Source organism: Poecilia mexicana, unplaced genomic scaffold (assembly GCF_051168715.1).
Source record: "Poecilia mexicana isolate PSO_F unplaced genomic scaffold, ASM5116871v1 scaffold_3, whole genome shotgun sequence".
NCBI classification, from domain to species: domain Eukaryota; kingdom Metazoa; phylum Chordata; class Actinopteri; order Cyprinodontiformes; family Poeciliidae; genus Poecilia; species Poecilia mexicana.
This window is the reverse complement of record NW_028263372.1, coordinates 14205419-14217777: the sequence shown is the minus strand read 5'-3', so window position 1 is coordinate 14217777 and position 12359 is coordinate 14205419. Positions and strand designations below refer to the sequence as shown.

Below are 12359 nucleotides of genomic sequence, written 5' to 3'. Positions count from 1 at the left end.
ATCAAAAAACAGTCCGTAACTCCGTTTGCAATAAACATTTAATTGAAATTTACACGGAAATGGAAGCATTTAATGCGTTGAGTTGAAATTAGGAAATTGTTGAATTCTTTTTGTTGTGCACTTATTTTGAATTTTTTCTTCCACTTGTGTCCTTAAAACTCAGAGATACCAAAAACCAGAGATGTTGTTTCGTGCTAATGCTGAATCACAGCAGAGAACGCTAATTGGAAAATGGTACATTTTATAACAAACCGTTCAAAGACGCAACAGAGCGACTGAATAAAATGAAAGAAAAATAAACTTATGTTTTTTGTGAGGAGTGAAACGACTGCCTGGAAACTGCATGATTTGAAACGGTTCTTTGTTACAAAAGGTTTGAAAGGATTTGGAGACGTACTGAATGGCAGCTCTATTCAGCCTGTCAGTCTGCTTCGAAAACAACTAATATACTACGGCTGTCTCTGCCTGAGCGGAGAAGGCCAGTGATAAGTAATTTTGATATTCCACCTAGAATATGTGGAAAATTATCAAAATAAAATTAAATTTGAAATCCTTACTTAATACATGCTGCACTGTCATGGCTAAAGAGGAGCAAGTTCACCTATGTTTAAGATGTGCAGAAGTTTGAAGCCAGTGTCTTGCATATTGTAAGGATGTCATTACTTCTGGTTAGTAAGTGCAGATTTTAGAGAAAAACTTAAGAAAACCACCAACTCTTGAGTGGGTGTAAAAGGTTTTCATGACATGTTGTGTGACAAACAATTCTGAAATTCTTGTTTTAAGATTTTTTCCTTTTTTTTTTGTCAAAGATGTCTTTGTCTAATATTAGCATTTGTGTGATGACCTAGCAAAAGCAGAAGAAGCCTGTAAGGTGATAATAATTTGCAGAACACTGAACACTGTCTCAATCAGATTGTTGCCATGTCAAAAACCACAACATCTCTCAGTTTGTTTGTCGTTAATGTTGCACTTATAGTCGATCAGGCCGTTTGTTAGATTGTCTATCAACTGTAAGCTTTTCTCTTATTCCAGAGCCAACCACTCAAGTCTCTACGCCGACTCCTTCACCTCTCGCCTTCCCCCTCAAACCAAGGGCAGCCTCCTCCTCCACCTCCTCCGGACCTGCGCTTCCAAGCCCCGCTCCCCAACCCGCCTCAGTCCTCCTCCAAAGCCGGCTACCCAGAGGGCCGAGGGCACACGGAGAGCAGGGCCCACTCGGGGATGAGCAGTTCAAGCCAGGCGAAGAACCGCAAGGCCAGCTACACCTTACCGGGACAGATCGAATCCAGCTGGCACGTGTCGGCTTTACAGCGGGTGGAAGGCGCTCAGTTCACTCCAGAGCAGCTGGGCATCAAACCGGGTCAGAACGGACCTACTTTTACCCGAGCGTCCCGCACCAGGATGCCGAATCTCAACGACCTGAAGGAGACAGCCCTGTAACATCCCTCCAACCTCTCTGACGTGTCTCTGTCCTTGGAGCCCGGCCACAGACATCGTGGCAACCTGGAAAAAGTTCACAGAAATATAGTCATCTGTTGATTCTCGTGTCTCTGAAATCTACAAAGACCCGACGCAAACAGGCCAGACATCAGTAAGGTGGGACTTGGCTTAAAGCAAGGAGGTCCCGGTATCTTCTCTGGATGTTGGCACCACGTCAGCTGATTCTGCTCACATCAGAACAAGCAGATCTTTCCTGTCTGGGAGACACTGCCTGTGTGGCCTCTCTGCCGCCATCTTCTGCTTACGGAGCGCTACTGCAACGGTTGAGAAGCCGCCAATAAACTTAAAGGTTTTTCAAGCACTGATATTTGATAACAAAAAAGAGAGAAAGATTTATATCGATATTATTTATTAAATATTTATTTGTTTTAAATTCAAGGATATAAGCTATAAATGACACAGTATGTAGGTTATATGGGAATATTATAAAAAAAATGTAGAATTAAATGTGTAATTGCAAGAGCTTTAGTTTCGACACAGAGAAATGAATAGATATTTATGTGTTGATAATAATGTCAAAAGGAGTATTTAATAATGGTGAATGTCTTTTTATGTTGAATATGATGATGTTAACATATCTTATGTTATCCTATTTTTACCCGTTTTTATTTCACCAAATTGTAAACAACGAGAAAAAGAAAAACTACTGAAAAGTGAAAAATCTCTGACATTAGATGTAGTAGAGATACAACCATCACCTTCATGACATTGGTTGTGAAGTTGTGTGATAATTCGGGACATTTGTAGACATTGTTCGTTGGCAGATCAACCAGAGGGTGACAGATCAACGTTGTGCTTTAAGTACACTGGAAATAAAAAGATCAAAAGTGTACGCACACTTGGTAGGAAGAAAACGTCGCGTTTTTGTGGCATAATAATTGACCATAAGTCGTTTCAAGCTGTTTCCACCTTCAATTTGACATATATCCTAATACAATTCAACTACAAAGCAAACAATAAAAACCTGCTCATGGAAGTGTGTGTTGAGTTGGAGTCATACGTAGCTAAGGCACCTTTTTTTATTGAGTTTCAGCATTTCGTCTGGTGTGAGTATATAACCACAGTGGGTCTAACCAAGGTCATATTTGCTAAATCGAAATGGCAAGGGTTATAGATTTACCCCAGAAAACGTGCTAAGCCCAGAGCTCGGGATGCTGGGGATGCTGGGGCCGGCCGCCATCCAGCCAGCTGCCATGTTTTTGAGTTAAAAAATATTTAAAGTTGACATGAAATTTAAAAATTTCACTTGATAGTTATTGGAAGACTGGAGGATTAATACCTAAACATCAACTATAAAGTCTTAAAAAAAGGCAATGATTAAAAGAAAAACTAAAATAAATAAACAATGCTAAGCCTGGTGGCCCGCCAGGCTTATAATACACTGTGGGAAACCCTGAATTCAAAATTCCTGTTTTAATTTTGTTGTTTTTTAGTTTTTAGCAAACACTTGAACATTTTAGGTCTAAACTAGCTGGTATTTAGATCTGGAAGCAAAGCTGGAAATGAAATGAGTTCCAGATGGAAAAAAGTCAGCCCAGAGAATGATGCTGCCAACACTATGCCTCACTGTGAGTGTGGTGTAATTTTAATGATATGCAGCTGCATTGTTCTTGTGTTGAACACGACATATGAAAATGCATATATATCCAAAGTGTTTGCTGAGAAATAGATTAAAGAGAGTAAAGCTGAGAATCCTGAAACTGAATAAGAAAGTGGCTCTAAAACAGTTGAGTTTGCCGGTTATGACAACTTTTTCAGTTTTTTTCTTTTTCTCTCTTTAACTTATTGAATTGTATATATCACATTGAAGGTGGAATACTGTTTTTTACGATTATTTGTGGTCCGAATTTTTTTTACATCACCAACTCATGTCCTACTTCTGGTGACACAGTTTTTTAAATTTACCCCAATTTTCTGTCTTTTATCAGTAACAACAAACAGCTCTCCAGCTTCATGCTGCCATTTTGGGTTTGTCTACAGCCTTCCCATGAGGCAACAGGCGTCTTTGCTCATGTTAACCTCTGGAACTGAGACATATGACATACAACTCTGAAGATTGTTTCAAAAAGGCATACCTCACTTACAGCCATTAAGATCTTACAGGATAAGTCTGGGGATACTTTTATACTGTAATTCTTGAAAGCCAAAACTTTGTGAACCTGGCATTGTCCAAACACAGACTCCACGTTATTCAGTGTATAAATGAATTTGTTAGCACGAAAAACAATAAAAAAAAACATTCTGTCAATTTCAAAACTCGTCATTGTAGTGATGGGTTTGGTGTCTAAATCATGACAGAAAGTAGTTGCATCTTCACAGATGAAGAACTTTAAATAGAAAGTTTAAAATAGTTTACTATAACAAAGTCGAACCAAAAATGTTGATCTATTCTAACTTTTTAAATGCCAAATGAAGCAAACGATACAATCTTTGTAACTTTAGGACTGGATTTCACTGTCGAAACTGGTTACACAAACTTATCCCAGACTTATTCTGTAATCTATGTTTACATCCTCCGCGTGCATCTTAAAGCTCGTGCCATCACCTGTTTTGTAAATGCTCTTTTGTAAACAATTTTAAACATCTGAAATTTTATTTCCCTGTTTGCATTCCTTTTAACATCAGCAGTCATGATCAGGGATGAATATACTCAAAACTTGATTATTTAAAATAATAATAATAATAATAATAATAAAAAAAGATCAGCTTATCTTGTGATGTGTGGACAAAAAAAAAGATAACACTTTGAGGCCTATGTGAAGTTATAACGCAGTGTTTCCTCTAATCTCCAGCAGTGTTCCTCGTTCCTCCTTCAAAGTATTAGAATCATTACACATTTTACTCAAAGATGAACATAAAGGTCACGTCTACTCGAGTGCAGCTTCAGATTAACGGAGAACCAATTGACAACATGGCTGACTGAAAGCAATAACATCAAGAAATAATCTCAAAGTAGTGTGGGTTGGTCACATCTAAAAATTAAACTGAAGCATAGACGACTTCCTGCAGTATATTGTGAAGCAGGGAAGTGAAGATAGTTCCATCCTCCTGCAGTATTTTCCCAGTGCTCCTGTATCTCACCCTGAGCGTGGCTCAAATCAAACACACTGCCCCATGAAGCTGTGCATTTGTGCAAACACTTAGTGCTAATGATTGTAAATGACTGCTGATGTGTCCTTTGTGGACAGAGGGGTGACAACGCTTGCCTTGCCAGTGACCTGAAGCCTTACAGTTAGCTCGCTGACTCAGCAGTTCTTGGTACAAAAGGCTCCAGTCACTCGAACGCGGTAAGATGACGTTCTGTTCCCAAATATGAATGTGTTTCCTAAAACATCTTCTATTTTTATTTTCTGTTTCTCCATTAGCTATTTTCCACCTCTGACAGGGTGTAAATACAAATAGCAGAGTGTATCTATGCTGACCATTCTAATTAAAATATGATAGGGTCTCATAATAAATACCGACTGTACATTTTTTTTGCACGAGTCATATCTTTTGTTCCACAGACACAACATAAAAAAACAGACATGACAGGTGTCTGGGTTTAATCTAGGAAAACGATTTAAAGGTACAATAAAGGACACGTCTTTGACTCAGGAGTGCATCCCATAGTATCGTGGGGAAAAAAACGAGACATTCCATCACAAACACAATACGGCAACAGTGAAGCTACCTGGAAAAAGAACTAACCAAAAAAAAAAAGTAAACAAGAAGAAAAGGAGAAGGTGTTTAAATGGGAAGCAGCCCTGTTTTGGCATCCTGAAATGTAAACCTACTGAATGTTTCTGTTTGCATTTCATGAAGCATAAAGTCACTGGGGCTAAGAAGTTTAATATTGATCACTTTCGGCAATCACTGAAATTATGGTTTAAATCACAGGTTCCAAAAAGTTTGAGACAAACCAAATGAAAATGTGTTTGTAGTAAAATGTAGATTTGATTTGTTAACCAACAATGACTTCAAACTAAACGGCTCTCTACCGCAGCAGCTTTTGCATGTGTTCTTTGGAACAATACAAAAATGAAAACGTGGCCTCTAGATCATCCTTATTGTTTGCATATTGGCTGTTTACATTCACATATCGTTATTTATGGGTTGCACCTCATTGTTCCGTGCAGCGATGAGTCCCCTTTGCCAACCAGAGAGAAACAAACTGTACAGTAAGCGCGTGTGACATCACTCTATCAGAAAATAAATACTTAAAATAGCTCACATTTATTTTCAGAACATATCTGCTATCTTTAATTTAAGACAAAGTGCACAAGGAAACCTTTCACCTTCTGCTAAAGATTTTAATTCATTTAACTTTTTTATGGAAAGAGAATAAAATCAAACTATTTCGCTATTCTGGGTTCAAGAACAGAAACAGTTCTGGGGGTTTTTTTGTGGGATATTTTTCAAAATGCCACATATTTAACTTATGAATAGACTCAGTGTGTATTTCAGGGACTGTCTGGTTCCTTCACACAACACCACAAACCTGTGGCAACGAACCCCTCATAGCAACGCTGCCTCTTCTCCTCAGCCACTAATTATTGCTTTGAATTTATGCCATTTCATTGCAAACTGAGCCACCCATTGAGAACTCTTCAAAAACCGGAGCCCCGGTGAGAGAGACTGGTGTGGCACAGAGACAAAGCAGGGCGGACTGAATGAAAGCATGTTGTACATATCAAACAAAACCTACTTTAATGGAAGCACGTCGGATGTAGAAACGGTTTGAGGTCGTGAATATTTCAGGGTCAATTTGTTTTTCAGGAGATCTGTGAATACATAATCAAACACCACGCAGGGTCTGGGACAGCGCTCCGAGGGAGGCAAGGAGCAGGGATTCACATGCACTTCTTCATGCAGAGCAGCAACTCCAGGCGCAGAGCAATGCGAGTGTGCCATCCGAGGGGGAGAATGCGGATGTAGCGAGCCACAATGGGCGGCCGGAGGAGGTTCTGGACGGATGAAGAGCGGTCAGAGTTTCCATAAAACACCTGAGGAAAAAAAAATTAGGCAGGTGATGTTAAGGTGCGATTAGAGGCGAAAGGAAGGGCCGCGAAGGACTGACTGAATCAACCGACAGCTCAGACATTTTTAAGTGAGGTTCTGTCAAGCCGACACGTCAACCGTCACAACCACTGTTCAGCTGAGGAAACTGTGACAAACTGGACACCAACGTAAAAAAGTGTAGATGGTTAATATATAATAATATGTCATTAATATTTTCCATTTGAGTTGTTCTAAGTTGCTAAAAGATCAGCTGGAAGACAAGGCTGTGCCATAAGAACATAATTCAAAGTTATTCCACTATGATATCTTGTTTTTCAGCTATATGAACTGTGTCTGATTATAGCTTTACAGAACATCACTTCCAAATATCTCAACTATCCTTTTAAGCCAAATATTGTTCCTACTCTATTCAGCGTTTAAATCCAAAAGTTGTTTCAGAATTGTAAGTAAGCGCTGATTGGTCATTTAATTCTCTGAAGATATAATTTTCTACATTTTACAAATCTGTTACATTTGCGCAAATAAAATATTCATACAACTGGTAGATTTGAATTTAAAACAAACTGAATTAAACCAAGAAGTGTGGCTGGGAAAAATAAAAATAAAATCTGCTTGTATTTAAATGTTTTCAATTCATTTATATCATATTTAATAATCAGTAGAAAAAAAAAATCTTTGAATCCTGTTCATAATTGCTAAGCTGGTTTTTGCATATTTCCACTGGTTTTTGAAGACACAGCATCCTGGCTAACCCTCACCCTCACCCTGACATTAATGTTACTCATAATTACAACAAATATGTTTGTAAGCCTTGAATGTTGCTATAAAACTAAACCTAGCAGGTGTATGAATAATTTTGGGCTTGAATGTAGCAAGACATTTACTGAAAATATTGAGTATGCAGTTTTGTAAAAGTGTCAGAAAGCAGTTGATTGATGTACTTTAGATTCTTTTTTTTTTTTTTTTAAAAACATTTTGTATGTTTGTCAACTGTTATTTTGTTACATTATTTTTAGAAACATTTAAAACTGCTAAATAAAATTATGCTTCAGAAGCATATTTACAGCATCGATGACCCAAAACGTTCTAGATTATTTTCGTCCAGGGTGTCGCTGCTTTACTGACCCTGTTGTTTCCAGTTTGGTCTTTGTAATAAATCCAGTTGAGCTTCTCGTCGGTGCGGTACTGGACGCTGTACTTGGTGACCCACTCGTCGGCGTCACAGCGGCCCTGAGAGAGGATCCCCGAAACCACCATCACCTCCTTCAGGTCGACCTGCAGCCACTGACTGTTGTCCTGGAATTTGGACAGCCAAGCACACCTTGGAGAAGAAACGGAAAATAAAACTCACACATGATTACCAGTACTCTGCTGCTTTATTATAAGAGAACTAAACTTTGTCGAATCATATTCGGCTTTTTAACTAAGGAGGAAAATGAGAAGCTGTTCGAATGTCTTCATCAATATCAATAGAATGTTATATTAAAGAATGAGGACTTAATGTAGCAGAAATCAAATTGATAAAATAAACAATGAGGCTCTCAGTGTGTGTATTTTGGCATTGCGGTGTTCATATTTCCATGTTGTGAACAAAAGGACATATTGTTGCACAACCTTGGCCAGTTGTGTGAGCCATATTGTGTTTATCCTTACTGTTCCACACAGATTGTAAGAACATAGTTTTGTTTTGTTTTTTTCATTATATTGGCACAAAACTCAGCAACATGTGGTAAAATGGAAACAGACTATTGAAACATGTGCAGATATTTAAATGTTATGATCGCACTGTGCTGTGAAAAGGTTTTCGTTTCATTGTAGGTCATTTTATATGTTTTTGCAACACGTCCTTCAGGCTATCAAATTTTAATACATGACAAAAGATGACCCAGGTAAATACAAAAAACAGTTTTCAATATGTTATTTCATCAAGAATTGAAAAAATAACGCAGCTGGCTCTTTGAGAAAATGTAATTGGCCCCTTATTAAATTATGAACTAACAAACCACATTTCCTTGTTCAAGCCTGATTACTGCTAAAACTATGGACTTAAGAGACCACTCAATCAGAACCTATCAGATGCTTCTTCACGTCACCTCATGGTTGTAGTAATGCAAATATATTGTTTCTGTTGTTTTAAATAAATTCAAATTGTTTTACTTTGACTTACCCGAAGCCTTGGCTGTTGAGCCTGGCTTTGCTCGGGACCCATGAGGAGAACCACCCGGTGTACTGCTCCTGGTTAGAGCAGGTGACTTGGTCTGGACTCACAGATCCTGCCTCGAATCCAAGAGGCCTGTGATACGGACACTCTGCAAGTAAAAGCAAAGTTGACCAATTAAATTTTTTTTTATTATTATTTCTTTTTCATTGTCACCATTTGTTTTGGAAGAACCTCCCTGGATCGAACGGATGGAGCCCACTGAGAGGAGGACATGAACAGAAGCAGCAAGCCACTGACGATTTGACCACCAAATGGTCACCACCAAAGCCTCTTTGGATTTTCAGTCTTCATCCTTTCCGCTTTGCCCTCCAGCCCTGCTGACATCCTCACACACCCCCTCCAACACCAAAGACCCCCCGCTGCGTGCAGCCACAACGTGACCCACATTTCTTCCTAAAAGCCAACAGCTTAATTCTTCACAGTGAGAGATCAGTGATGTCCATTAGGACGGCAGGAAAGCAGATGGCCATCCACTCTTCTGGACTGCAGCTCCATGTTGCTGCGAGCTCTCCCTTTCTCTAAGCTGAAATTTCACTACAAACATGTGAACGAGGGAGAAGATGGAGGTGAGCGAGAGTGGATTTGTTGATACACGCAATAAGACCTGGCTCCTCTGTTTACTGCTGCTTCAAGACTATCAGGGGAAGGGATGCATTCGCTGTAATCCCAGCATTACAACGTTCACAGCAGAGCTTCTGTTTGAGTCAGGAGATAAGTGTTTGCATAACAATGACTCAAATGCCTCTGCACTCCTCCCTTTGTAAATTATGAATGTTCGGATGGTTGAAATAATAGAAATTCCTAGAGGTGAGACACAGAGGGGGGAGGCAAAACGTCGGCTGCAGCACAAAGTGCTCATTCAGGCCCGTCATTCATCATCGCAGGGTCTGTGTTGTACTAATAGCCAGTTTCTGTTATTCTGTGACTGGAGCAGTCTAACAAGAGCTGCATCATGTTCTGGCATGATGATTGTCTGCTGAACTTATGTGTCTTCGCTGTCATCGGTTGCCATGCAATTTGTGGCTCAGATGACACTCGCCCATTCACTCGTATCACTTGTAATCGGCGTTGATCTCTTCTGCAAGTTCACCCGTGATTTAAATCTGACCAAGTTGGAGCGTCTGCCTCTGGTTATTTACAGAAGAGCTGAAACAAACTATTTCTCATGGATTTAATGCTGGGTAAAACCTTAGACCAAAGATTTCGCTGGACGTTTTCATGCCTTAAGTTTCCGGTTTTTACCCTTCTGTTCTTTTCATGGCTCTGTCGTCACACAACGTCTAACGTCACCTTCTCAGAGGATACCCAGTGGAGCATGTCCACCCTGTGGAGTTAAATCTGGACTCTGACGCTTTCATGTCCAACACAATGTCTCTCTGCGTGTAAAACAAATGTAGTGGTTCGTCTTTGGAAATCTGAGGATTTAGTTTTAATGACTTTACATAAAGATTTCGTCAAATAACAGATTTCCTGATGTTAAATAGTTTATAACAATCCAGGCAGGGAGAGAATAATTTTCCATCATTCTTAGTTTGGAGGAGCTGGGAGTTACTGCGTGGATACAGTGAGCACCAACTTGGTATGAAATTAATATTTGTACTTCTTTAGGTTCTAAAAAAAAAAAAAAAAAAAAAAAGCCCAATGTGAGATATCACAAAAACATTTGCAGATTCACTTTAAACAGAACATGTTTGCTAAAAGAGATAGAGAGAGGTGTAGGCATGTGTGCTGAGGCATTTACCTGGCATGCAATCCACTCCTTTCACCATAGAGCCAGACCCCATGATGGAAAACTCTGTTGGAGATTCGGCTCCATCGCAGTCGCATTTGCAGGACTTGGTGGTCCACGCCTCAGAAGCGGCGGTCTGGTTCCAAAAGAAAATAAATTAAAAAATGTAATAAATGAAGTGGCATTTGAAAAACTCAACATGTTTTTGTTTGCATGATTTAAAATGGTTGTAATATTTGTATTATCTTAGGGGTTTTTATACCTCTTGAGCATGAATCCTGATGAGCGCTGTCCAACCAGATGGTCAGAAAAAAGGAGGGGAAAAAACAGCCAACACAGGAGAGAGAAGATAAGAAGAACAAGAAGATGCTAAGGACACGACAAACATCCACGCTGTTGATAAAATCTGTTCATTTAACTACATTAGATAAATGTAAACAAAGCACGTGAACCAATACAAGAATGAAACTTTCAAACTCAGACATAAGTCCTGCTGTATTCTGTCAACAGAAATACCTTAGAGTCATTCTGATATCAGCTTTCTAAAACTTCAGGTTAGGTTTCTGAGCAGGTGAGGACAGATCGAGTTGAAATCGTACCGTCAGTTCCTAGAAGAAGCAGAGCGAGCAGGAAATGCTGCACGATGAGCGCCATCTTCAAAACCCACTTCCACACCAGACTGGACTCACAAATGAGTGAGCAGCAGGGACAAGAGAGACTGGATTACAGTAATCCACAGGACGTTAATGGCCCTACCTAATGCCGTCCTTATCTGACAAAGCCCCTCCTACAGCCGGTAACGCGCCATCATGACAGCCATCAGCGGGTTCAAAATCGCTGGAAGTCATTGGGATGACATAAGGGTCAGCTCAGAAATCCTCTACACACACACACACACACACACACACACACACACACACACACACCCACACACACACACACACACACGTGGATGTAAGTGGAGGCTTGTGTGTATGTCAGAAAGGCTTATGATGACCTTCAGCAAGTTGTCTTCCCCACATCTAGACACCAAAAAAGTGGCAAGTGAGTGAGTGAATATATATATATATATATATATATATATATATATATATATATATATATATATATATATATATATCCTAATAGGAGGGATAAAGGAAAAGATGGTTTTCTCTTTTTGTTACTCTTTTGTTAAGCTATTAATAAGTCAAGAACATGGAAAATTTGCATCCCACTCTGCATCAATTTTTAAGAGATAAACAGTCATTAAGCAAAGCACAGCTCTAAATTATGTGACCACATGTTATTTCTATTTGAGCCAGATTTTTCTCTCCTGCAGAAAGCTGCTGATCCCCCACTGAGGACTTTACAGCCAGGTGGGTGAAAGTAATTGAGCCTGATTAAGCAAAGCTGTTTTCAATTTGCGGTCATTAAAACCTCCTTTTCAGTACTAACACAGAGCCTCTGATTTTCTTGGGAGCAGTGTAAAAGGCTGTGCTAGTAGCTTGCTTTATTTATTTATATATTTATTTTTCATATTTGATGCCTGTTTTCAACTGAACACGCCAAAATGAGGGCACCTGTTCAAGCAGCTCACTGGATTCCTGCAAAAAAAACGAGGAGAGTTCGGGATCATTCCAAATTCATCTACAAAACTCATAAAGAGGTCAGAGCTGCTAGTTCTGTGTTGTGCCCAAGAACTGTACATGTAAGATATTGTTTTGGATGAGACATTTTTTATCCTGCACATAAAGATCATCTTTATGATCTTTATCATAAAGATAGAAATATCTTTATCATAGATATAAAGATCTATGATATAAATGTTGGATCTATCAACATTTTGGATCCATAAAATCTAAAGTGTTGGATTTTATGGATATCCTTGGGCTAAACTTTTTTTTTAATGTCCCCAACCTTAACAGG

The 12359-nt window shown here is 39.2% G+C and overlaps 2 protein-coding genes across 2 annotated transcripts in view; one reads left to right on the top strand and one right to left on the bottom strand.

Annotated features, from left to right (window-relative positions):
• Positions 1-4610, top strand: part of cdkl5 (cyclin dependent kinase like 5) — a 32500-nt gene extending 27890 nt beyond the window's left edge. The window contains exon 20 of the mRNA XM_014981551.2: positions 1033-4610. Within this exon, the coding sequence (XP_014837037.1) occupies positions 1033-1440 (408 nt within the window). The 3' untranslated portion in view covers positions 1441-4610. The remainder of the gene's footprint in view (positions 1-1032) is intronic.
• A 418-nt stretch (positions 4611-5028) lies between these two features.
• rs1a (retinoschisin 1a) lies at positions 5029-11475 on the bottom strand. Its single transcript, XM_014981571.2, has 6 exons — positions 11051-11475; positions 10714-10739; positions 10464-10587; positions 8669-8810; positions 7627-7822; positions 5029-6485 (listed from the first exon to the last, which is right to left on the bottom strand). Exons 1-6 carry the CDS (start codon positions 11103-11105, stop codon positions 6333-6335), a joined length of 696 nt encoding a protein of 231 aa, XP_014837057.1. The 5' UTR covers positions 11106-11475; the 3' UTR covers positions 5029-6332.
• Positions 11476-12359: the final 884 nt, after the last annotated feature.